Source organism: Pelodiscus sinensis, chromosome 9 (assembly GCF_049634645.1).
Source record: "Pelodiscus sinensis isolate JC-2024 chromosome 9, ASM4963464v1, whole genome shotgun sequence".
In the NCBI taxonomy this organism is placed as follows: domain Eukaryota; kingdom Metazoa; phylum Chordata; order Testudines; family Trionychidae; genus Pelodiscus; species Pelodiscus sinensis.
This window is the reverse complement of record NC_134719.1, coordinates 60564594-60589967: the sequence shown is the minus strand read 5'-3', so window position 1 is coordinate 60589967 and position 25374 is coordinate 60564594. Positions and strand designations below refer to the sequence as shown.

General features: G+C 56.1%; 1 protein-coding gene across 6 annotated transcripts in view; it reads right to left on the bottom strand.

Moving 5' to 3' along the window:
• Positions 1-25374, bottom strand: part of SEC16B (SEC16 homolog B, endoplasmic reticulum export factor) — a 42116-nt gene that overhangs the window by 6132 nt on the left and 10610 nt on the right. For all 6 annotated transcript variants that reach the window (XM_075936882.1, XM_075936884.1, XM_075936886.1 and 3 more), the window contains 15 exons: positions 24847-24961; positions 23412-23559; positions 22799-22956; positions 19210-19271; positions 17272-17407; positions 16279-16509; positions 15250-15347; positions 14777-14858; positions 13948-14065; positions 11895-12006; positions 9221-9326; positions 6538-6678; positions 3040-3153; positions 1959-2028; positions 754-1047 (listed from right to left, as the gene is read on the bottom strand). In XM_075936882.1, coding sequence (XP_075792997.1) covers positions 754-1047; positions 1959-2028; positions 3040-3153; positions 6538-6678; positions 9221-9326; positions 11895-12006; positions 13948-14065; positions 14777-14858; positions 15250-15347; positions 16279-16509; positions 17272-17407; positions 19210-19271; positions 22799-22956; positions 23412-23559; positions 24847-24961 — 1985 coding nt within the window. The remainder of the gene's footprint in view (positions 1-753; positions 1048-1958; positions 2029-3039; positions 3154-6537; positions 6679-9220; positions 9327-11894; positions 12007-13947; positions 14066-14776; positions 14859-15249; positions 15348-16278; positions 16510-17271; positions 17408-19209; positions 19272-22798; positions 22957-23411; positions 23560-24846; positions 24962-25374) is intronic.

The following is a 25374-nucleotide window of genomic DNA, read 5'->3' as shown; positions in this document are numbered from 1 at the left end:
AGCACGTAGCCACGGCAGCAGGAGCGATGGAGGAGACACTAGCCACCCAAGTCATGGGCTAGCGGCTTGGCCACATACATCATTGGGGTGGCTAGCCCCTCGTCCTGTTCCCACTGCTGTGGCTAGCGCCTTCTCACTCTACTTTCAGGGTGCTAGTTCAGTCCAAATTAACACGGGGCAGTATCCTGGAGCTGGGAATCACACCCTCAGCTCCCTGTGTAGACAGACCCTTGGAGCCTCGGTCTTCCCTCTGCCGGACAAGGAACAGCCCCAAGAGGGCAAATCCAGGGTGACATGCTCTGCGCGCAAGAGGCACCAGGTTAAAACGTGAACCAGGTTCGCTCTCACGCCAGAGCTGGGCTCATATGAAAATGAGACCAAGGGTGTGAGCACCGTTTACCCAGACAAACGTCTCCGCAGAGAGGAAACACAGGAAGTCTCTGCAGACAGGCCAGGGTGCCCAAAAAGAAAACCTGTCGCCACAGTCATGGGCAGGCACGTTGGCAGAAAATCCAGTCGGAATAGAGGGGCGGGGCCGATCCTCCTCTGCCCTGCCTACTCCCCAGGATGGAGAGAAACCCCAGCGCTGCGCCCCAGCCCTGAATATCCCCACGTTCAGCATCCGAACACGCCAGTTCCACCTGAACTGTCCGGTACGTATGTCCCTCCCCGCACCTCCCAACAGGTTTTCCCCCCCTCCTCCCAGGAACAGTCACAGGTGGCCTAAAGGCAGCAGCGTTCAGACAAGCTTACCTTGCGGCGGGTAGGTCTGAGGCGAAGGGGCGTTTGACATTTCTCCTGGAGAGAGATTTGCCCCAGGGCTGACCCCTGTGGGGCGATGCTCTTGCCTGGGCTCAGGCGGCACAGAAGCTACGGCCTGCTCTGAGCCCTCCAACCTGGAATGTGCATCAGGCGGGAAGGACACGTTCGCCTGTAGACCTGGCTGGGACTGGCCTGTCCTCTCGGCAGCAGTGGGGTCATACGGCTGGTGTCCTGGGTTCTGCTGGTAGCCGGGGATCTGTGCGAACTCATGATGGAGATCTCTCTCTGGAAAACAGACCCCAGGTTTTTTGCTCAGGATAGGTACAGCTTTATTGAATGGCTCAGGGTCACAAGCTTCTCTTCGGTGTCCTTGTCCATGGAAAGTGAGCCGGAGAGAGCAAGAAAAGATCCAAGGGAGTTACAGTGGGTAAGGAGTGGGGTGTTGGTACAGGACAACTAACACAGAAGAGTTTTTATCATCTTAGCAGGGAGAGGGCGGTGGCGAGAGACAGGAGGGGGACTCATGAGGCCAACTGAGGGGCATGGGGAGAAGACAGAGTCTTCAGAAATTCAGAGGGTCCCACGGCCTCCTGTTCCCTCCTGCCTACACGTACTGAAAGGACTAAAGCTCACCAACAACGCTGCAGCTTTCTGGCTGCAGTTGTTAAACGCCAGCCCTCTCTCGGCCCCGTGGGGAGGTGGAGCAGGCCAGGGGGCTGGCAGGTGTCACCACTAAGAGACTGATCCACAGGCCCAACCCTGCAGATCCCTGGTCAGGCAGAAAGAAGATCACGCTCCTGAGGCTTGACTGAGCCCTGCCCCCCTCCACAACCCAACACCCTTTGTGGGGAGGGGGCGACTTCTAGAGTATGATGGAGAGAGTCCCAACAAGACCAGAGTCTTTGCTATCCCGGGAGAGCGACACAGAGGACCAGGGAAGGCAGTTTCCAGTCTGTGCCTAGCAGAGGCTCCCTTGCAAGCGGAGGATAAAGGCGGAGGACAGGAGACATGAATGCTCCGCTCTGAACAGGTACCAAAGTCTGGAACCTGCCGGTCTCCAATGAACCTGGCCATGCTCCATCTTCACACGCAGAATGGCCTAGAGCCACTAGGGTATGTAAACACCCAGCTCCCTTTGGTATTTAGGCCCCTACATCATGTATGTGAGGCCTGGGCCAGTGTGTCGGGTCCTTTACCTGCTGCGGATCCGCCGGCTGTGGAGCACGCTGGCTGAGCGGAAGGCGAGTCGGGGAGGTCTCCTTCTTTCTGAAAGGGTTCCAAAAGTGAACGGCCCAAAAGAAAGGGAAAGCGAGAGCTGTCTGCCGGGCGCCGGTAAGCGGGACGTAATTGTCACTGCCGTGAAGGCCACGCCGGCTCCTGGTGGAGCACGGCCACCTCGTGGGCAGCGAGCTCTGTTTCTGAGCTTCCGGTCAGAGTCATTTACACCCAGGGGGCCGGGAGGACCTGCTCCGTGCCACCCACCCCACCTGCTTCTCACTCATCCCAAGCAAGGAGGCGCACTGAATCCTGGGGCTCCGTTCTCTCTTCTCCGGGAGCGACTCTGCTCCGCTGGAGGGCTGGGTCCCCCAGCGGATGAACAAGGACAGTGGGAACGGTGACCTCGGTGGGAAGGCTGGAGCTGTTCAGAACCACCTATCGGGCCTGAGTCACTTGGTGGAGTCACTGCTAGTTTCCACCCTTGGGAGGAGATCAGAATACGACCATTGTCCTTTTTAGAGGGGGCAGGCTGGGGATCCACAGGGAGGGGAGAGAGACAAAACACGGGGACAGATATCTGGTCCCCTAGGGGGTGTCTACTCTGCACCGTTATTTCGAGACAACGAGCGTTATTTCAAAATAACAACGCGAGCGACTACACAGCCATTCCGTTCTTTCGAAATAATTTCGGAATAACGGGCGGCTTATTCCGAAATCCGTACATCTCATTCTACGAAGAATGTAGCTATTTCAAAATGAGGCGTGTGTCGATGCTCCACTGCCGCTATTTCGAAACAGCCCCTCCCCAGGGCCGTTCTAAGTTATTCCTCCCCAGTGCCTCCTGGGGCTCTAAATCGAGAGAGCACGTCGGCATTAGGGGAGCCTGCCTCAGACTAATTTTGAGGCTTCCCTGTAGTGTAGACGTGCTATTTCAAAATAAGCTATTTCGGAATAACTGTCACACGGCACATCCTGCTTTGCCCACCCCAGAGGGCTGCGGCAATCATGAAACATGATGGAAGGACCTTCCCCCACCCCCTCCACTCCCATCAAACTCACCTCCCACTGCTGGCCTAGGGCTCGGAGCTGGATGAGCCAGTCTGGTTCCAGGTTCTGTTCTCGCTCGGGTCTTTCCAGAAGCAACGGGTCAGAGAGTTTCAGCTGCTCTGCGAGCTGTGCAGTGGTAGGGAACAGATGCTTAAGCATGTTAACCTCTGGGATGCAGAGTGCACAGATTGAGAGCCGTAGCCATTAACGAGGTGCTAGGTCCACGGACCAGGGAAAAGCTATTCACGAGTGCAGCATTTCCTCATAATGAATACATAAGACTAGCACACGGCATTTATACAGCACCTTTATTATTTCTATTGCAGTAACATCTAGAGGCCCCAGAACTGCTCTGCTAGGTGTTGTACAAACAGCTGACCTGCCCTCAGAGGATCTCAAAGGACTTTACTGACCCCACCTCTGTGAGCTAGGTCACTACCGTGAATCTCATTTTCCAAGTGGGTAAACTGAGGCACAAAGCGATCAGTGTGACTCTGCCAAGCTCACACAGTTATCCATTGGTGGGATCAGAGAGATCCCAAATTTCCTGGCTTCCACTCCTGGGCTCTAGCCACATAACTTCTGTGAGAGGGAGAGGGAGTGTTTGCAATGGCTAGAACACAGGTGTGCGAGTCAGGCTTCATGGCTTCCACTCCTTGCTCTGCCACCGACTCACTGCATGGCCTTGAGCATGACTCTGCAACTGACACACTCATAAAAACTGCTCCATAGAAGGTGACAGAGACACACTTTAACAGACAAAGAAAAGGGAAAATTCCCGGCGCACGAGCAAACGGAACTATCTGGGAGAAGCTGTCCGGGTTGACAGGGTCAGCTCACATTGGATACAGACATGGGCTCATTCTAAACCAACACCGAGAGAAAAGAAATTAAAAGTGTGATTATTCCTAAATGGGAGGGTGTTTAATCCAAAAGCTAATATGTGCTTTGATCCAGAATTAGTGAACAAACACCTGGTTGTCAGTCATCCCTGCTTCAAAGGAAGGGAAGTCTTAATCAAATACTAACGCGGATCATAATTTGCAACACAATCTGCAACATCAAAGACGAGAGAGGGGCTATGGCCGTGCTGGTTTTTCATCTAAAAGCCCGTTCTCCCAGGAGAAGTGTTATTCCCAGCAGCCCGGCCCATCTGCAAGACTCTTAGAGTAATTAGGTTTCCACAACAGGTGGATCTGGGTAAGCGCTGTAACATTATGTAAATCGAGGGTTAGGGCTGGTGTGACGGGGATTTTCATAGCCCCTGCCTCAGGTGTGCGTTACCTAAGCATTCTTCCTGTCTCCCTTTAATCTGCTCTGTGGCAACCACAAGCTGCATCTCAGGGGAGATCCTTTGGAGTGTATCGTTCCCAGAGCTCCACACAATGGCGCCTTAGAAGGAAACAGGACTCAAAGGCAGATGAATGGGATTGATGATGCCTCACGGTCGTGCTGCAGAAAGGGGGGTGAGGCAGTCTAGTAGCTTGTGCACTGCACAAGCATGCTAAGGACTCGAGGTTTAGCCCTGGCCCGACACGTTACTTCCCCAGCTGGGAAATGGGTACAATGAGACTGACCTCCTTTGTCGAGCGCTTTGAGATCGACTGATGAAAACCTCTAGGTCAGAGCGCGGTGCTGCTGCTCATTCTTCTGGCTTTGGGGGACAAAGGGGTGGGCTTGGTTTTCTAACTCCATCCCACACCAGCCAGAATGGGACGTGTTCTGGTTTAAAAGAAAGACCCTTGCCTACTTTAATCGCGCCAGCAGCTGCGCAAATTGCAACACCTTACTGCAAAATAACAATATGCAGCTCTGACAACCAGGAACACGCCTCAAACCCGGCAGTTGCGGGGAGATTGTGATTCCAGGTGGCATGTTCCTTCTAAGGCACGTCAAACCAGTTCTCATAATGAATAGCTCCGGAGCTGGCTATGGGCCACACACAACCGTCCTCAGAATCAGCTGCCACACCTGAGTTTGCAACAGACTGCACAAACATTATCCCGGAATGATGCATTCCAGAGGAAAACATCAAGAACCTCTTTAACACAGATTTCAGCATCAGAAGTAGGGATGTTAAATATCGGTTAATTGACTAGGCAATTAACCTCATGAATTCTTATCGGTTACTTGACTATTCTAAAGTACCCGGGGGGTGGGGCCAGCAGCCGGTTGCTCCGGCCCCACTCCTGAGGAGCCCCCTGCCACTCTGCGCTGCTGCCTCTGTATCAGAGGCAGCAGCGTGGGCTGCCCAGCAGGAGTTGGTCTGCGAGGGGAGCCAGTTTAAAAAACAACTCCCCTCACAGACCGGCTGCCTGTTGCCCTATGTTGCTGCCTCTGATAGAGAGGCAGCAGCCCGGGGTGGCAGCATCTCCTGTCCGGGGAGGATCTGAGCTCCCGGACCTGGCGCAAGCCAGGACTGAGCCAGACTGCCTGCCTGCCGGGCTCCTAATACATTTTAAATGCCGCGTCGCAGCGGGGGTAGGTTCCAGACCTGTTGCAAGCCAGGACTGAGCCGGGCTACTAGCCAGCCTGCTAAAAAATGTACTGGCGGTGAGGAGGGGGAGAAACGTGTGTAGTCTATAGCATTGACCGATAAGCTTTTGCTAATCCATTAATCAATTGCACTATTACATCCCTAGTCAGAAGTCCCCACCGTTTTCCAACTTGGTAGAAACTTCACAGTGTGAGTTCCTTCTGCTGCAGCGCTGTGTCCTTTCCTCCCCTCCCCCTTCCTCTGCCCTTTATTTGACATTCGACTTGGCTCCTGCATCCCTGTTTCAGCACCGTTGGCCAGGCCTGCGCATATCTCATTTAGGCAGCTGCTGCAGAAGAATTACCAGGGGCAGCCAGATAGCACAGCCGACCGCATCCTGAAGGACTCACATCGGCGCTGGGTTGAGCTTAGTTGTCACCCGCCAGCCAGGGCCGACTTATCCATTAGGCACAGCAGGCACAGTGCCTAGGGACCACGATACTTTTAGGGGCCTACAAAAATGTTTTAATTTCTTTTAAAATCAGAAGAAAAAAAATTAACGCTTAGGGTAGAAGAAAGTGTTTTAATTTTTTCTCACATCAGAAAAAAATGAAACTTTTAGGGCCCACGACAATCTATTACATTTTGCCTAAAACAGAAAAAAAATGTTGAAGTATTTAAAGTTATATCAAAAATAATTTTTAATATTGATATTATTATGGTGGGAGGGGCCCACGAAAGCAGAAGTGGCCCACGAAAGTCATCATGCGGCCCTGCCGCCAGCAAATAGAGGCGGGGAGTTGATTTTCAGAAAAGCTGAGCTCTTGTGGGCCCAACCCATGTTCCTCGCAAGAGAAGGCTTGATTGTGAGTAAAACACAGGCCGAGGCAGCTTGACAGCATCCCTGAAACCCTGGCCTCACATAAACGAAGAGCAAAACTCCCAACAGGACCGGGACTTCACCAATTATACATTTCAGTTAACTCTCCCACCCGTAGCCGAAGCCACGCCGTAGCTGGTTATGAGAGACGCACCTTGATAACCTGGTCTAGCAGCACCGGGTGGCGGGCCTGGGTCTGGTCTAGCAGAGCTGTGCCGATCCCTTCGCAGTAATGCAAGGCCTGGGAGGTGAGACCGTAGTCCGCCAGGCGTGACGCATAAAGGAGTTTATACACCTTGGGAAAGGAAGGAGAAAAATGAGCGTTCGAGGGGGGAAGAGGAAAAAGAAGGAAAAAGCAGCCCAGCGGCTCAGACGGTGAGGTCCCCAGACAGCCCAGCTGGAGGTGTGTGACTCATGTAATGGACAGTGCACAGAACTGTGAGTCGGGAGATGCAGGGGCAAATCTTGGCTCTGTGCCCCTTCCCTCTCTGTGCCTGTTTCCCCTTTGCCCGTCTTCTCTGTTTAGACTTTGGGACACGGACTTTCTCTCTCCCTAGACATCTGCGCTGCCCCTGGCCTCGCGGTGGGGGCGCCTCTCAGTGCTCGGACAATGAAATTCCAACGTACTGTCCAGCCCCGTCATGGCATGTTGGAATGCCGCATGAACACATCCGCTTAGAAAGACACAGAATAGACAGGCTCCAGTCCTAGGTGCAGTGAGACTGATTGTGATCTGTAAGGAGCGTTTGTCCATCTCACAAAACCACCATCCACTGTGGCAGGCTTGCTGGTTCGCCCTTGCCCACTCCCCCCACCCCGCCCTCGGGCCTCCAGCTGGAATTGCAGTGGGGCTGGGTTTGAAGTCCCAGGAGAGATGGGCCAGCAGATCGGTAGGGGAGGACCCTCACCAGAAATATAGATTGATTCACCTGGGTTGGGCAGCGCTCAAGGCTTGTGCACAATGTTAAAAGTACAGCAGCTATGAGTGGCTCTCAGAGAAAGGAAAGCCAGGCAAAAACTCTGCCCCGAAACTCACAAGACACATGCTCTGCTGAGCTGTGAAGGGGAGTGCATTCAAAAGACCCTCCCCTGAGGAAGCTCTGCCAGGCCCAGGGAGGGCCTGATCTCTGACTGCTCTGCATCGGTGCCAAGTGCGCATCCGTCACAGTTCTGCTCGGCACGGGACGCGAGCCCTCCAGCTCGGTTTCAAGGGCAGCCCCTTGCCAAGCACATGGCAGGGAGTCTGGCTGGAAGGTGACTCTTTGCAGGTTTGCATTAGAAAGGAAGAGCCGCAGCCTCCCAGGTTGCTGGATGATAAAAGAGACGGAGCACATCTGGACCATGCAGAGCCCTATGGCTGAGAATCACCAAGGACAAGTGCTTTTTTGGTTTAAAAAAAAAACAAAAACGGTGCCAGTACTCCAGGGGAAAAGTTGTTGAGAAAAAAAAAAAAAGCCGGTGTGGGGCCAGCATTGCCCTTTTAAGAGACATGACCCCTTTAAGACAACTGTTGAACATTTGCGTACAGAAATGCCGGTACGCTACGTTTTTTCCAGAGGTAAGGAGGTGCCGGTACTGTGTACCGGGCAGTACTGTCACAAAAAAAGCACTGCCTTGGACAAAAGCAGCCAGCCCGCCCCTCACTTCATGAGCCCTGGCTTTATGTGTGAGCCACTTTAGTAAAACTGGTAGGAAAAAAACCCGACACAGGTGGAAACCAGAGGAATTTGGCCACCCTGCACGCGGGCTGAGAGATACAAAATGTCTTGTAGGCCACACATAGAACCCCAATCGGCCACAAGTTACCCAGCACCATGTTAGGTGGATGAACATCTGTTTTCCTCCAGGCCACGGATCGCTCTGGGGATCAGGCAGGAGACAGGAGTCTGGGTGTCTACAGTGAAGCCACAAGCTTGGAAGGCAGAAACAAATTTAGGCCCCGAGTGAGTTTTAGGCACCCACAGTATTCAGCAGCTTTGAGTAGGGCTTTTGTGGGTCACAGCAGGGTGTAAAAATGGGTCTTAGGCGCCTCAATCTGAGGATTAGGTTCCTAAATCCCATTGTGGATCTGGACATGGGGCCTTTGGCTTTTTATAGTTCCGTTCATCCTGACCACTTTACAAATCCTACAGAAAGTCTCACAACCCCACAGCGACACAGGTGAGAGTTAGCACACTCCTTAGACAGATGGGGAAACTGAGGCACAGAGCAATTCCAGTCCCTTATTCTGGTGGCTAGGGGACGCTGGCCATCAACACAGCCATGCGCAGTACCGAGGAATGGAATAGCAGGGCACCTTTCGGGTGAGCGCTGAGATGCACTGGCAGAGGAAGAGTAGGATTGAAGTAACAAGGACACAGAAGGGCTGGCATTGACATGTGCTGGCAGGACTGGCTGAGGAAGCCCGTGTGGTGCCCATGATAATACATCCTACACTCTCACAAGTTCCCAGATTCATTATACAGAGGGGATGAAAATCACCCCTCACCCTCGAGACATTGTCCTGAGCTGTCTACCGTGGGGGAGAATACACACAGCCATACCCAGCCCAGCCAGCGAGAGGGGAAACTGAGGATGGTGCTTAGCCAGGAGATGGAGGAAGAAGAAAAGAGAAGAATTCACTCGGTAAATAACACTAGGGGAAGAGAGGCATGCAGGAGAGCAGAGTTTAGGGGCCATTTGAATGCAGAACATAAGGTGACGCCGTAGTCCGTGGCAAGGGGCATTTCAGAAATGCATTCGGTTGTGATTTGTGCAGAGAGGTGACGTTACAGCACAGTGAGCGCCGGTGACTCTAAGCATCTAAGGCCCTGGCCGTACCTGACAGATTCCATTACCTGGAAGGAGGGGATGAAGGATTTGGGGTGTCGCAGCGTTTGACAATACTCGAAGATTTCCATCCTCAGGATAGACTCTGTCGTGGCAAACCGTGCAAAGGGCTGGCTGAAAGGAGAAGGCCGAGAGGTGAGCTCCGGGACAGAAGGCAAGACTCTTGCTCTCCATGAATAGCCTGCGTGGCTGGGATACCGAGTGTCCGTCCCGCACCCAGCCAACCTTCAGCATGATAAACTGACTCGGCGCAGAAGTGGAACTGATTAATGCTACAGCCAGTCAAATCCCGTCTTAGAAAGCAGGGAGGCACCGAACCCAGCCACACAAACCCCCTCCCCACCCACACGGCAGCAAAAAAACACTGCAGCATTAATATGCATTTACTATAAGCCCCTGAGCATGCTCTAAGGATGTGACGTGGTGTTTGTAAATGGGGCAGTGCTGAAAAAGGAAAAAAACAGCATAAAAGGCAAAAAGCAGAGTCGGTTAAAACCCCTTCGTTGTGAGCAGTCTGGCGTGCTAGTAACGTGGCAGGAATTTTTTAGGGAGATTTCTGGCTGGGCCCTCAGGGAGGCGGGCTGCCTTGAACTCTGGAAACGCCAGCCCTTAAGAAACAATGGTGTCTCTATAGGGCAAACTACTGCACTCAGCGAGTGGGGATTCTGTGAGGCACCCCCGAGGACTATGGGCCTGCTTTCCACATGGCCATTTGCCACTGGGCACAGTGACTGGCCAATGTGGGGAGGGGTAGCTCAGTGGTTTGAGCATTGGTCTGCTAAACCCAAGGTTGTGAGTTCAATCCTACAGAGTTGTGAATTTAACTAGGAATCAGGGGCAAATCTGCCAGGGATGGTATTTGGTCCTGCCATGAAGGCAGGGGACTGGACTCAATGACATTTCAAGGTCCCTTCCAGCTCTGTGAGATGGGCAGCTGTTTACATCCACTTTGCCCAGATGCAAAGGCTGATGCTGGCACTCAGACCCCACTGTGATATGGGGCTGCTGAGCAGTGACCTTCATTGGAAGATACAGAGCTTCTCCAAAGGAAGCAGGTGGAGGCACCCAACTGTAGTCACCGCCCTGGGCAGGCAGGTTTTCAGAACCAGGAGGGACCCTGTAGAACTAGAGCCACAGTGCCATCCAGTGGGCAGTCTAGGGAATGGCAGGGGGGGTTCTCCCCAGCTGACACCCTAATCACCTGAGGAAGTGGGTTTTACCCCTGATGACCTAATAAATCTGTTGGCCTCTAAGGGTGCAACAGGACTGCTCCTTGTTTCCACCAGTTCCTGACTGATATTTGTGGGCGGGAGCGCATGTTCCCTCTAATCTTTCCCACCTATTTGTGGATTTTTTCCACCCATGTGCAGAATAAATTTTGTGCACCAAGGCATGTGCGAATGTGCACCACGAGTAGAAACACAAAACCTAGCTGTGGGCGCTCTGCCAACCAGCTGGGCAGCATTGGAATCTCTAGAGTGCCCAACTTACAGGGAATGCTGGCGGGGGGTATGTATGTTATGGGGCTTGGGGCTTGGAGGGCAGGGGAGGAGCACAGAGGCAAATGTTCACGGGTGTTAGAACATCTCCTCACACTATCACACGCACTGTTGCCCACACACCGCTCGGCCCTCACGCACTGCACACTGCTGCTGCCTGGATGCTGTGCTGCTTCAAAGCATGGTCCATAGGTGACCTAGGCCCTACGCTTTGGGGAACCCCACAGCAGCCACCTCAGCTGTTCTATGGATGGGACCCACAGGGCCCAGGGTGGCTTGGGAGATTATCTGGGGGGCCTGGTGCAAGGTGGCAGCAGAGGTCGAGTTGCTCCGGCTCCCGTACACAGCGCAGTGGCTGGAGCCGGAGCAAGTCGGCAGCCTGGTCTGTTCCATCTCCCAGCCTGCTGTGTTCCGTTTCATCGTGGCGGCCTGGGCACTCGGCTTCCCTCCGCTGCCTGGAGCAGTGGGGACGGGGCGGAGCAAGCTGCCGGCTCGCTCCGGAGCCTGCTGCTGTGGTGAGCACAGAGGGGTGGGGGTAATCCCTGCTGCCCACGCCCTTGGCCCCGCCCTTTCTCCTGAGGCCCCGCCCCTTCTGGGGGAACCTCCCACACCTTGCCCTAGGCCCACAGTGGCTCTCAGCCCCGCTGTTCATGGCTGCAGAGCCACTGAAATGTCACCCACCCACCACCCGTCCATTCAGCCGAGTGGCCCAAATGTCAGTCGGTGGCGTTGCGACTGGGCACACGGGGCGGCCGTCCCTGGTGTGCTCAACTCCTGGTGTGCCGGCTCGGGTGCTGTGTGGGTAAGAGAGCAGGGCAACTTGCCAGCCGAGGGAGACCCAGGGTCCCTGTGGGGGGGGGGGGGGGAAATGGGCAGGGGATGGAACTGGGTCAATGATGCTGCGGGGGGGAAAAGGACTGGAATTTGCCCTCCCTCCCCGAAATCTCTGAATTGGCCCCATTGATGGCACCGTTCCCAATACACCTGTGGCCATTAGCCCAGTGTGCCGCTCTGTGGCAAGGTTAGCAGGGTGCACCGGGGTCTGTGTCTGCCTGCCAAACTATAAACTAGGTCTCCTTGGGAGGAGCATTAGTTCCTGCCTGTAAAGTCCTTGCTGTTCTGCCGCCTAGGCATGACGGCCATAAATACCTGCAGGAGCCCCCCGCCTGCTCCGATGACTCACCTGGGGTCACTGCCCAGCAAGGCCATGCGGTCTGTCTTAACCCCGTAGTGACCAAAAGGGACATTGGCCATCAGGAAACAGAAGTGAGCCGCTTCTATTAACCCTCTCCCAGCTGGACAGGGAGAAAAGAGACAAAAGCCAGTCACAACACAAATACTGCCAAATGCACACATGGCAAAACAGCTGTTCCTTCGCCCCACCCTGACCCTCCAGGGCCCCCAGCCCCCCAGCAAGCCCCTCATCCTTTTTGCTACTAATCAAGTTTCATGTTCAATTGGATGACCTGACTGGACAGCAGCAGCATGTGCCTTCAAGTGTCTGGCTCCTGTTTCGTTTCACGAGGAAATTTCAAGGTAGCAAAATCTGTAGCGAGACTTTCTACCATTAACGCCACCTAACTAGCTCTAAAAATAAGCCAAGTGAGTCCCCTCCTCTGTCCCCCACACCTGTGACCCATGCACGAAGGCAGCAGGGATGTTCTCGACACACACACACACACACATAAATTACACTGCCAAGGACCATGTCAAGGCAGCCAGACACACACAGATGTCTGGGCAGGGGGATGCAAGCAGATATACACGCTTGGGTGGAACTACACAGACACACAGTCCCTGGTACACACACCACACAATGACATGGAAAGGTGCAGACGCACAATCTCGTCGAGGCTCACAAACATCCACACACGTGTTCCCCACAGCTTACATAGCCCTGGGTGCTGCCAAGGCATCTTAAGTCACTTCAATAGAAGCTGTGCAGTGATTTAATAACTCAGTCATGGAGCGGAGCTAAAGAGGGAAATAAAGGATAGTTCAGCTTGGACGCACAGGTGATGCATGGGGAGGGTATGTGGGGGTCATATGTCTCCCTAGATTGTCACATGCACCCTAGATTTTAATTACTGAAGGTGGATGCCCTCACTTCCCCCCCCACCCCAGTCCCTCCTGCCCTGCAGACATGGGTCACCTCTGCTTGGAAGCAAAGATTGAAGCAGCAGGGCAGGGAATTCAGCTACCCCAGTCCCCCAAAATGATCTATGCAAGGGCTGGTGACACCAGTGGCTGGCATCTGATGGCTCTGGGGTGAGCAGGTGGCCAGGAGCTCTGTGAATATACACAAGTGGCCCCTACTCATAGCTCCTGCCGGGTGGGCACTGACACCACCAATTCCCAGACTCACACCCAGGCGGGCCAAGAGAGCGGAGCGGAGAGCCAGCCGTCCCACCACTCCTTGGTGGGCTCAGCTGACGCTGCGGGCACCTTGCCGGCCACCTCTTCTCACACGGCCTCTCTCAGCCCCATAGGTCGGGGGTGGGGCCATACACATACAGAAGAATTAAAGCCCTGAACTAGGCTCGTGTAAGAGACACGCCTGGGCCGGCAGCAGCTGTTTGCTCAGCGTCCCGGCAAGGCCCTTTTCTCATTTAGCATGCATCTGACGAAGTGGGTCTTTGCCCACGAAAGCTTATGCTCCAACACTTCAGTTAGTCTATAAGGCGCCACAGGACTCCTCGCTGCTTTCTCATTTAGGAGTCTAACTTCAGCCGCCCACCTGTGCCTCCCGGGTGGCCTCTGACTATCCAAGTGTCTATTTGGTGGCAAAACAGTGCCTTGGGCAAACCTGTATTTTGGTGCCCTTGCCTCCGCTGCCTCCTCAGGCTTCCCAGCCCTACCAGGACCTCTGGGCCCTGCTCCCTCTACCCGCATGGCCCTGAGTTCCCTTCTGCAGCCTCACCCGCCCCCCATGTCCTGGCCTCTTTACCATGACCACACACTCGCCGAGCACGGTGCCTGGACAGTCACCCTTGTCGCTCCCCCGTAAAACCAGCCCTATTCCCAAGGGGCCCAGCAGTGTGAGGCCGTGAAGACGATGTGGATGGCTCTACAGAGGGGACAGAACCCGAGACTAAACTTATTTCCGTCGGGGTGGTTTTGAACCCACTTAAGTCCCCATCCTCCCATCTCCTGTAATGGAGGACGCTAAAAGTCTGAGGCCCATCTGACGCGCGGTGCGAGCCACTCAGCCGGGACCACTCCCGGCCTCTCCTCACCCAAGGTGTCTCCCATGGCGACGATGGCCCGGTGGTTCAGCTCAGTGTCTCCAACCTGGTTGGACAGCATCACGGCCAGGTGTGGTCTCCAGTCTCCCCACCTGGCATCCCCGCAGCACTGGGAGCAGAAACAAAGAAAGAGGGAGGGATCGTTCGGCCGCTTTCGCTTCTCGGCCGACATAGGCGCAGAACTATGAGGACGTCACAAGGGAAGGGAGGCTGTCTGGGGATAAAGCGACAAGGTGCGTCGGCCTCCACGCCAAACAGCTGCGCCGGGCCTCCTCATGTGCTCTGCATTCCCCGTCAGCCTGAGCATCCCACGTCCCCCCCAAATTCCAGCCCCTGTGCGCTTTCATGCCTCCCCAGAGATCTTGCACAAGACAGTTCCATGCCTCCCCCACCCTGTGATCCCGCTGCCACGTAATCCTATGGAGCGTGCTAGGTTCTTACCCAGCATCGCCTCTGTCTCAGATTCCTACAGAGGAATGTCACCGTGTGGGTGCTAGCAGGGGTCACTGGTTATACGGGGGCCGCCACCCGTCCCATATTCACAGGACAGCCCCCTTCCCACAAGTGTGTCTTGTCTCTGGGAGCCACCCAGGTACAAATGCCCCCTCTCCACTGTGCTGCCTCGTGCCAGTGATAATACTGGGTCGCCGTGAAAAATGGCCAATTCCTTTGCTGTTCGCTGCCGTGGACAGACTAAAGGACAGATCGGTGATTCTGAGACGGCGGTCTATGAAGCAGTGCCGAGGGCCCCGGAGCCCTGCTCTCCTGCCCTTCCCCACCACAAGGTGCCAAAGTAGCCGGACGCTTTCCCATTCAGTACCAGGGCTGCCTGAGGTATCCTTCCGGACATGAGCTGGAAGAGAGTCTGCAGGGGGTCGTTGAGAGCTAGCGTGCTGGTGAACCTGCAAACCAAGAACAGAGACACAGCCAGTGGGCTAGCAGAAAGGAAGGAGGGTCTAGTGGTTAGAGCATTTGCCTAGGGCGCAGCTTAGTGTGGGCTCGACTCCCTGCCTGCCTAGATTTCCTCTGTGACCGCAGGCAATTTGAGCCTCTCTGTGTGTGGATAACGCTTCCCTGCTTTACAGGGCTGTTATGAAGCTAAATATATTAATGTTAGTGAGGCCTGCAGACTGGCGGCCTGGGGAGTCAAACTCGCCACCCCCCATCTCCAAGGTAAGGAGAGACAACAGGTTGTGTGAGGCCTGGGCACAGTGGGAGGTGAGGCAATTGTGAAGGGCAGGGGAGGTGGCCAATCACAGGGAGGCTTCTTGTGTACTGGCACCTCCTACCCACCCAGTCAGAACCCAGCTGTAGGTCCGCAGATCCATCTTGCTGGACAGGAACAGGGCATGACCCCACAGCTGGCTTCTCATGGCCCAGTCCAGCGCTTCCTGCAGCCAGGAGACAAAAAAGCAGCCTGATACTGGGTCTCCCTCACACCGCTCTGACTTTCTGAGACCCCGATTCCCCTGGCCTAGGGCTTCCCATCACATGCAAGGTTTACAGTGAGGTTCAATGGCTCTCGGCATCCCCACTACACAAACTGTCCCAGCTAGGATTGCCAGGTGTCCGGTTTTTGCCCTGACAGTCTGGAAATCACGTCTTCTGTCCGGTAAAAAAAACAGAAAATACATGTCTAGTATTTTCTGTTTCTCTTGGACGGAAGGCTGGCGGGGCCATTTTTCCCTTCCGCATCTGGCAGAGGTGGGGGGAAGCGGAGAGTGCAAGAATTTAAAGGTGCAGCATCCTTTTTTTTTTTTTTTTCTCAACAAGTTTGGTGCCTGTTTTTTCCCCTGTCCTGTTCGGGATTTTTTGTGAAGGTATCTGGCAAGCCTAGTCCCAGCACCCTGCCATGTCCACGAGACAACAACTTGGTTAAGGTTTAGCTGTCATGCTGGTTACGACAGCAAGACTCCTGCAATTGCTAGCACAACTGAGAGACATTTTTGCCCTAATGCATTTTCAGGGTTGAATCCAGGAACAGGGACCATCTTCAGCCTCTGCCGCCCACAAGATCCCCCTTGTAAAGACTAGCCAGTGGTAGAATGGACCAAGGGAGCGTAAACTCTGCACTACAATCAGAGCTAGACCCAGGCCTGATCCTTTGACTCGCCGAGCCAATGAGAGTTACAGGAGCACTGTGGAGGTCTCTCTGCCAGCACCAATGGGAATTACGAGGGCTGCACTGTTCAGACCTGCCCCCCCCCCCCACCAATGACAAAGCGGGGCTTGTGAACTTGCAGGACCAACACTTTTCTCTGCAGACCGAGAGCAGCAGGGAGTCAATGGCTCTGGAGACAGGTGGGCATGCATGCTACCTACTTTCTTTCTGCCATAGAAGAGAAGCTTGGTGAACTTTTCCACTTTCTGCGCTGGTGTCTCCATGCTGGGTGGTATCTCCCCAGTGAGGAGGTCTGGTGTCCCGGAGCCCTGCACGGGCCACTCTTCATCGGTCAGATTGATCAAGTTGGATACTGGGTCTTGCCTTTTATACTTCTCCCGGCGCTTGCAGTCTTGCATCAGCAGCTCGGCTGTGTCTGAGCCCACCATGGACTGCACGGGGAAATGAAGGAACATGAGAACTAGCATGTTAGCCCCAATCAGGAACCCATCTAGTCCGGTATCCAGCCTCAGCCAGTGGCCAACACTGCATAATATGGAGGTAGCTATAAATCCCCCCAAATGCACCGTGCCAAATATAACCATACTATGGGGAGTAATTCCTTCCTGACCCATCAGTCCTGATCAGTCTGTGCCCTGAAGCATGAGGGTTGGTGGCATATGATTTTTATCCTAGTGAGTACCCTGGAAAAGATTCTATTCTAAATCCCATATCCACAGTGTTAGTGGAGAGAAAGTCAAGGCAAGGAATCATCCACAATGAGCATAACAGCAAAAGCCCAACTTTAGTGAACTCAGTGACCTGGTCCTGGTTCCCCCTAACATTCAGTGGCAGATCTGCCTCGGACTGGGTTGAATACACCAGTCTCCTTCTGGACACAAATGCTGGTTCCTAAAGTATGTTTCAGTGCCCCTTTAAGTGCTGCTGAAACATTGGTATTTCAAAGGTGATGGACCTGGTTTGGGAAGGAGTCCTGGAGAGAAATCTTCCATGTCCCTGGTGCGCTGGGCCACACTAAAGTGATCAGCATTAATGGGAGGGGTGGGGGGGTGTAAGCTGCAGTTATTTATTCCCGACCGACAGCACATGGCTGCTTCCAATTTACAAAGGGACTCTTACAAGGAGCCATCCCGAACTGACCCAAAAGGACTGAAAGGGACTGGCGCGCATCACAGCGCCGAACAGACACACACCCCGTTCTGCCGGCAAAGGAGCACCAAGAGTTTCCAGAGCAGGGCTGAGTCTCGGCCTCGCTGAGTCTCCGAAACGCAGCTCGTGGCCACTCGGCGCTGGCAAAACGTCATCACGTCCACCTTGTGCAAGTCCTCCCTGCGGGATCAAAGAATGGGGCAAAGGAGGTGTTGGGGAGTGCAAAGCAGAGCGTCCTTAACAGCACTGGGGAGGGTTCCCAGGACCCTCTGAGTTACATGGAGGCCTCCAGAAATTCAAAGAGTGGTAGAAAAGCAGAGATACTCACTAGCGTATCAACAACACCTTCACAATTTCTCTAAACATGCAAGAAGGCTGCTCATCATTATTCCCATTTTGCAGGTGGCCAAGGCACACAGATTTAGAATGGATCTGAAATCCCTTCTTTGGGGCACCTCTAGCATTTCTAACCTGATCCAGATCAATCTATCTGCAGAGAACATCACAGTGGACTGGACTCTTAGCACCTCCTGTGCCACTCCACTAATACCGGCTCCTTCTATTGTGCATCTAGTCCTCCACCTTTCCACCCAGCCTCTCAGCTTGCTCAGTGATTTTGTATTTTTCGTTTTTCTCAGCTTTTCTCACGGGTGACCGAATGACACCTCAGTGTAACCAACGTGATGCTGAGCAAACCTGACTGCACACAAAGGGTCAAGTGACGATATTTCTCTGCACTCCCAAAAGTGAAACATCAGGGTTCAGTCCTGCAGCACGTGAGAGGACAGAAACTCCTGCTGGGCCAAGCTGCTGATGTTACAAAGACCGTGGATGTTCCACAAGCCCTTCTTGCAAGCCGGGTTTGCCTGGACTTGGCTACAGACTAAGAACCAAACTGTCAAACCAAGTCAAGCAAAGTTCTCTGAACGTTCCCAGTAGAGCAGGGGTTCCCAAACTTTTTGATACTGGGGACCAGTAAATCAATTCACAAGCTTTTGGAGGACCGGTAACATTTATTTGCATATTTGCATATTCATTAAGCAAATGACGAATATGCAAATAACTTGTTTCTGATCCTCCCAAAGCCCCCTGTGCCAACAGAAAAGTCAGTCGGGGCCACACAAGTGAGATACAAAAACACAACCCCTGCAGACCTCTCAAACCTCACTAATGTGGTCCCAACTGTGCTGGTGGGTGCTGGGGTAGGGTACTTGTGGGGGTCGCGGGCAGGAAAGGGGACAGGGACCGATACCTGGGGATCCTGTAGCTGCCAAGGCCCAGGAAGTGCGTGGGCTGCTCCCCCGTCCCCCAAACAGCAGCGCGGTACCTGACACGCTGGTCCGTTGCACGCCTGATGCCTCCCCCGAGCGCAGGAAGGCAGCTGGGGAACAAAGTTCCCAGCGCATGATGGACCGGCGTTTTAGGTATTGCGCTGGCTGTTGGGGCAGGGGAAAGAGCAGCCCATGCACTCCCGGGACCTGGCGCACAGCTGCAGAACTGCCCCTGACCCCAGAGGAAGCCCACACTACCTCCGTTGACACTGGGAGTTCAGCGCGGTGTTTATCTTGGGGGTTACGGGCAGCGAGGCGGGCTCTCTCAAAAATTGTTCTGAGGCCTAGTATTTTTTTCCTAAGGACCGGTACCGGCCACGGACCACAGTTTGGAAAACTCTGCAGTAGAGCAAACCCACAAATCCAAACAACCGCGGGGGGGTTTCTGAATCTGCACCTGAACTTTGCTGATGGTCCTTATCTCTACAGAGGGCCTAGCCAAACCCCCGGGATGAATATCCAATGGCTTTGGGGAGTTTGAAATATGAATCTGAATTACATGGGTTGGGCTCGTCTCTATTTCTGGGTTAGAATGTCCTCCTGTAAGGTCCAAGCTGTGCATGTCGTGACTGGAGAGAAGCTGTTTGCAGGACAGAAAGCAACGCTGCTCATAGGGGCGTGGTTTATTGTACTCCTCCAATGACACCGTACCTGACCAGAGGCCCTGGGAAGGTGCGCATCTCCTCCTGCTCTTTGGTGTCATAAAGGATTACCTAGGAGGCAAGAGCAAAGGCTATGACAGAGGCCCTGTCAGAAAGCTAACAGGCTTTGACAATAGCTTTACTAGTACCGGTGACGCTTTTCTCTAAGCCATCTTTGATCATCCAGTTGATCCACAGATCTCTAAGTAGCAATTGCCTTTTGCAATGGGATCTGGGTCCTACAACTGCAGCCCTTTAGGAGGGAGAAGGCTCGAGCTTAGGGGGGAAAAGAGGGGCAGATACTGTGGAACACAATCCATCTAAGATACTCATCTGACCTCCATCGCAGCAACATCGGAACACGTCACAATCCTTAATGTATTTATCCTCCAAGCACCCCCGCAAGGGAGGGCAGGACAATGACAACCCTAGCCCAGATGGGAAACTGAGGCACGGAGCAGCTGGGGGACTTGCCCACAGTCACACAGAAAGCCTGACCCCCGATCCCACAAGTCCCATGCTAGTCTCCTCGCCACCAGACCACGCTTCCTCAAAGTCCCGCCTGAGTTGTGAGTCCAAGGTCTCTGGCCTGAGAGGGCCAGTTGTCTGGACAACTACAGGGTACAAGAGCCATCCCAGGTCACTCCCCGAGGCACCCTGCCAATAAAAGCAACTTGGGCAGAACCTGGGACGGGGCCCAGATGCCTCATTCAAGGAACGGTAAGAACCACAACAGCCCTTCTCCTGGGTGAGACCCCTCTGTCTGCACTGCGGCCAAGGGCTCCAAAGCGGGCGTGTGTGATGGGAGGGCCCAAGGGGCAGTGCGGGTAGGCAATGGAAGGTTACGAGGAGTTGCAGGGAGGCATTCTGGGGCAGTGGGAGCGGGGGAAGGGAGGGTAGGAGGCATTCCGGGGCAGTGGGAGCGGGGGAAGGGAGGGTAGGAGGCATTCCGGGGCAGTGGGAGCGGGGGATGGGAGGGTAGGAGGCATTCGGGGGCAGTGGGAGTGGGGGATGGGAGGGTAGGAGGCATTCCGGGGCACTGGGAGCAGGGGATGGGAGGGTAGGAGGCATTCGGGGGCAGTGGGAGCGGGGGATGGGAGGGTAGGAGGCATTCCGGGGCACTGGGAGCAGGGGATGGGAGGGTAGGAGGCATTCCGGGGCAGTGGGAGCGGGGGATGGGAGGGTAGGAGGCATTCCGGGGCAGTGGGAGCGGGGGAAGGGAGGGTAGGAGGCATTCCAGGGCAGTGGGAGCGGGGGAAGGGAGGGTAGGAGGCATTCCGGGGCAGTTGGAGCGGGGGATGGGAGGGTAGGAGGCATTCCGGGGCAGTGGGAGCGGGGGATGGGAGGGTAGGAGGCATTCCGGGGCAGTGGGAGCGGGGGAAGGGAGGGTAGGAGGCATTCGGGGGCAGTGGGAGTGGGGGAAGGGAGGGTAGGAGGCATTCCGGGGCAGTGGGAGCGGGGGAAGGGAGGGTAGGAGGCATTCCGGGGCAGTGGGAGTCGGGGAAGGGAGGGTAGGAGGCATTCCGGGGCAGTGGGAGCGGGGGAAGGGAGGGTAGGAGGCATTCCGGGGCAGTGGGAGTCGGGGAAGGGAGGGTAGGAGGCATTCCGGGGCAGTGGGAGCGGGGGATGGGAGGGTAGGAGGCATTCCGGGGCAGTGGGAGCGGGGGAAGGGAGGGTAGGAGGCATTCCAGGGCAGTGGGAGCGGGGGAAGGGAGGGTAGGAGGCATTCCGGGGCAGTTGGAGCGGGGGATGGGAGGGTAGGAGGCATTCCGGGGCAGTGGGAGCGGGGGATGGGAGGGTAGGAGGCATTCCGGGGCAGTGGGAGCGGGGGAAGGGAGGGTAGGAGGCATTCGGGGGCAGTGGGAGTGGGGGAAGGGAGGGTAGGAGGCATTCCGGGGCAGTGGGAGCGGGGGAAGGGAGGGTAGGAGGCATTCCGGGGCAGTGGGAGTCGGGGAAGGGAGGGTAGGAGGCATTCCGGGGCAGTGGGAGCGGGGGAAGGGAGGGTAGGAGGCATTCCGGGGCAGTGGGAGTCGGGGAAGGGAGGGTAGGAGGCATTCCGGGGCAGTGGGAGCGGGGGAAGGGAGGGTAGGAGGCATTCGGGGGCAGTGGGAGTGGGGGAAGGGAGGGTAGGAGGCATTCGGGGGCAGTGGGAGTGGGGGAAGGGAGGGTAGGAGGCATTCCGGGGCAGTGGGAGCGGGGGAAGGGAGGGTAGGAGGCATTCCGGGGCAGTGGGAGTCGGGGAAGGGAGGGTAGGAGGCATTCCGGGGCAGTGGGAGCGGGGGAAGGGAGGGTAGGAGGCATTCCGGGGCAGTGGGAGCGGGGGAAGGGAGGGTAGGAGGCATTCGGGGGCAGTGGGAGTGGGGGAAGGGAGGGTAGGAGGCATTCCGGGGCAGTGTGAGCGGGGGATGGGAGGGTAGGAGGCATTCGGGGGCAGTGGGAGCGGGGGAAGGGAGGGTAGGAGGCATTCGGGTGCAGTGGGAGTGGGGGAAGGGAGGGTAGGAGGCATTCGGGGGCAGTGGGAGTGGGGGAAGGGAGGGTAGGAGGCATTCCGGGGCAGTGTGAGCGGGGGATGGGAGGGTAGGAGGCATTCGGGGGCAGTGGGAGCGGGGGAAGGGAGGGTAGGAGGCATTCGGGGGCAGTGGGAGCGGGGGAAGGGAGGGTAGGAGGCATTCGGGGGCAGTGGGAGCGGGGGAAGGGAGGGTAGGAGGCATTCGGGGGCAGTGGGAGCGGGGGAAGGGAGGGTAGGAGGCATTCGGGGGCAGTGGGAGCGGGGGAAGGGAGGGTAGGAGGCATTCGGGGGCAGTGGGAGCGGGGGAAGGGAGGGTAGGAGGCATTCCGGGGCAGTGGGAGCGGGGGAAGGGAGGGTAGGAGGCATTCGGGGGCAGTGGGAGTGGGGGAAGGGAGGGTAGGAGGCATTCGGGGGCAGTGGGAGTGGGGGAAGGGAGGGTAGGAGGCATTCCGGGGCAGTGGGAGCGGGGGAAGGGAGGGTAGGAGGCATTCCGGGGCAGTGGGAGTCGGGGAAGGGAGGGTAGGAGGCATTCCGGGGCAGTGGGAGCGGGGGAAGGGAGGGTAGGAGGCATTCCGGGGCAGTGGGAGCGGGGGAAGGGAGGGTAGGAGGCATTCGGGGGCAGTGGGAGTGGGGGAAGGGAGGGTAGGAGGCATTCCGGGGCAGTGTGAGCGGGGGATGGGAGGGTAGGAGGCATTCGGGGGCAGTGGGAGCGGGGGAAGGGAGGGTAGGAGGCATTCGGGTGCAGTGGGAGTGGGGGAAGGGAGGGTAGGAGGCATTCGGGGGCAGTGGGAGTGGGGGAAGGGAGGGTAGGAGGCATTCCGGGGCAGTGTGAGCGGGGGATGGGAGGGTAGGAGGCATTCGGGGGCAGTGGGAGCGGGGGAAGGGAGGGTAGGAGGCATTCGGGGGCAGTGGGAGTGGGGGAAGGGAGGGTAGGAGGCATTCGGGGGCAGTGGGAGTGGGGGAAGGGAGGGTAGGAGGCATTCCGGGGCACGGATGAGCGGGGGATGGGAGGGTAGGAGGAGTTATGGGGCAGAGCGGGCAGGGGAAGGGCTGGCAGCTTTCAGTGTCCGGTGGCTGGGTGGTTGGTTACCTCTAGGCTGTGCATCTCGACGAGGGCGGGCTGCCCATCAGCAGGGGAGTTCGGGCAGACGCGGACCAGCTGGCCTCCTGCTCCAAAGCACACTGGCACGTGAGGGAGGGGATACTTCTGGGGCGCCACGTGGTGCGGGGTGGACTGCGAGTCTTCGTCTAAACAGCAACAAAGGCACAAACAAGCCCTTCCACAGCCGCCCAGCAGGCCTTGTTACCGCTGAGGGGGCAGGCACAGCTCCTAACCACACTTCCTGGCAGTACCAAGCTTCCTCCGTCAGCGGGTACCACGCACTGTGCCAGGCTGACTTCAGGGAAACTGCCCTTCCCTGAGCTGACTGGAGTCCTTACCAAACCTAACGCTGGGTTGCAGATGCCCATCCATGGACGCTCCCGCCAGTCCTGCGGGGCCCCTCCCTGCCCAACCTACAGTACCCGGGCAAAGCCCAGCCTCACCCTGTACTTCCCACATGCCGATTTCCAAGCATGTAATGGTCACTTTGATGCTTTGCAGGCTAACGTGTGAGGGCAAGCGCCACATCCTCATCGCTGGGAGAGCCTCCGTGGGCGCCCGCCCTCACCACGCACGCCTGGTGCCCTTCGGCCAGACCCACCTGCTTGGACTGGACTCCAGGTCTGCGTGGGGTCTGCGTCGTACTGACCGGGAGAGTCACACATGTACTGGCTGAGTTCATAGCTGCTGGAGCTGAGGCCAGACTCCTTGTAGTGCACCAGCCGGCTGAGCTCTTGTGGGGCGGGGAGCTGAGGGAAAAGAGAAGCCGGCGCCGTGGGGACAGGGAAGCAGAGAAAATGGCGGCATGAGGGAGACAGATGGAGAGGGTGGGAGGGGAGACTGGCAAAGGGGTGGAAATGGAGCCGTAGCACAACACGCACATTTTGCATGTATAGTGTGACAGCAGCCGGCTTGGCCAGGGCTGGCACTAGATTGGCACCTGCACAGCTCACAGCTAGAGTCTCCCCAGCTTCAGCTAAACAGCCAAAGTCTCAAGCTAAGAGCTGTAACCGGCTTGTATCCTCTGGAGATTTGGCACAGGGGGACAGACATAGCCCCCACGGATGAGCAGGGTACAGCAGCACCTCATCTCCAATGATCTCAAGCACTTTAAGGTGTAAAGCTCTTTTAGTTGGTGCTCGAATCAACACCAGTTAGCTCCTCAGTTGGTGTAAATCACCATAGCTCCATTGGCCTCGGTGAAGCCACACCAATGGATACCAGCTGCGGCCCTCTCCGATCTTATGCCTGCATTTTCTAGACATGCTGGGTCATCTGAGCATTTGCAGATGGGGTCTCCCGTCACTAATGCTCTGTCCTAGACAGCTGTCATAAGGAGCAGGTACATGTGCTGTTGGTGGGACATCCTGCCATGTGGGATGGGAAGGGACAAAAATGGAGATCCTAGAATAACAGAGGGTGGAGAGACCCAACATGACCACCAATGTTCCCTCTAATCTTTTCAATCCAGGTGTAGATGTTTTCCATCCATATGTGGAATAATTTTTTGTCTGTGCACCGAGGCATGCGTGAATGTGCACCACTAGCAGAAACGCAAAACCTAGCTCTGAGCACACTGCTAATCAGCTGGGAGGCATCTGAATCTCTCCTGAACAGCGGCACAAGCGTTCGGCTTACAGGGAACACTGGTGACCCGCCTTTTGGGCCAGGTGTAGGTGCAACAAAGATGGGCCCTGCCTCCTGATGCCCTAGGGGGTACAAATGACAGCTCAATCGCCCTTCTGTCAGGTTTCCACGCGAGGCGCTCATAGTTCTCTGCAAACAGTAAAGAACCAACATTGGGAGGGAGGGAAGTAACACCACCCGCATTTTGCAAACTGGGAAACTGAGGCACTGGGGGGTGCTTCACAGTCACAGGGCAACTTGGTAGTAGATCCAGGTGTGGGACTCAGTCCTCCTGATTGTCTGGTCCCTGTTCCAACAACACTGCCGCCTAGACGGGCTCGCAGACCGACAGACACGCTGCAAAATCTCCAGAGCAACCTCAGACCTCCGAGTCGTCTCCCTGTGGTTACCTCGTATGGCTGGAAACTGGCCTCCTCCACGCGGTGTCCCCAGGCTTCCTCCTCCGTCCGCTCCTGCCCGGCAATCGAGGTGTGCCCCTCCTCACGGGAGCCGTAGCCCTTTGAGCTGTGGGAGGGACACAGCACCAAGCCATGAGGGCAGATAGCTGAGAGCCCTCCCAGCCCCCAGAACCCGCTACCGAGGGCAGGCCCGCCAACACGGGGAGCAACGGGGGGCAGTGGCCCCAGGGCCTGGCAATTCAAGCAGGCCCAAAGCTCCCAGCTGCCTCTGCTGCTGCTGCAGCAATGGCCAAAGCCTCAGGCCCCTTTGAATTGCTGCTGGAGCACCTGGTGGCAGGACACATTGGCCACACCCCTTCGGCCTGAGGCCCCGCCTCTTCCAGGGCATGAAGCCTCCCCTCCTCCCCCCCTGCACCCCTTATCCTGGGGCCTGCGGTGGCTGTTGGCCTAGCTATCGAGCTGCAGTACTGATGCCAGGTGAAAAGCCAGTGGCATGTGTAGTGCTGGAAGATGGGGTGA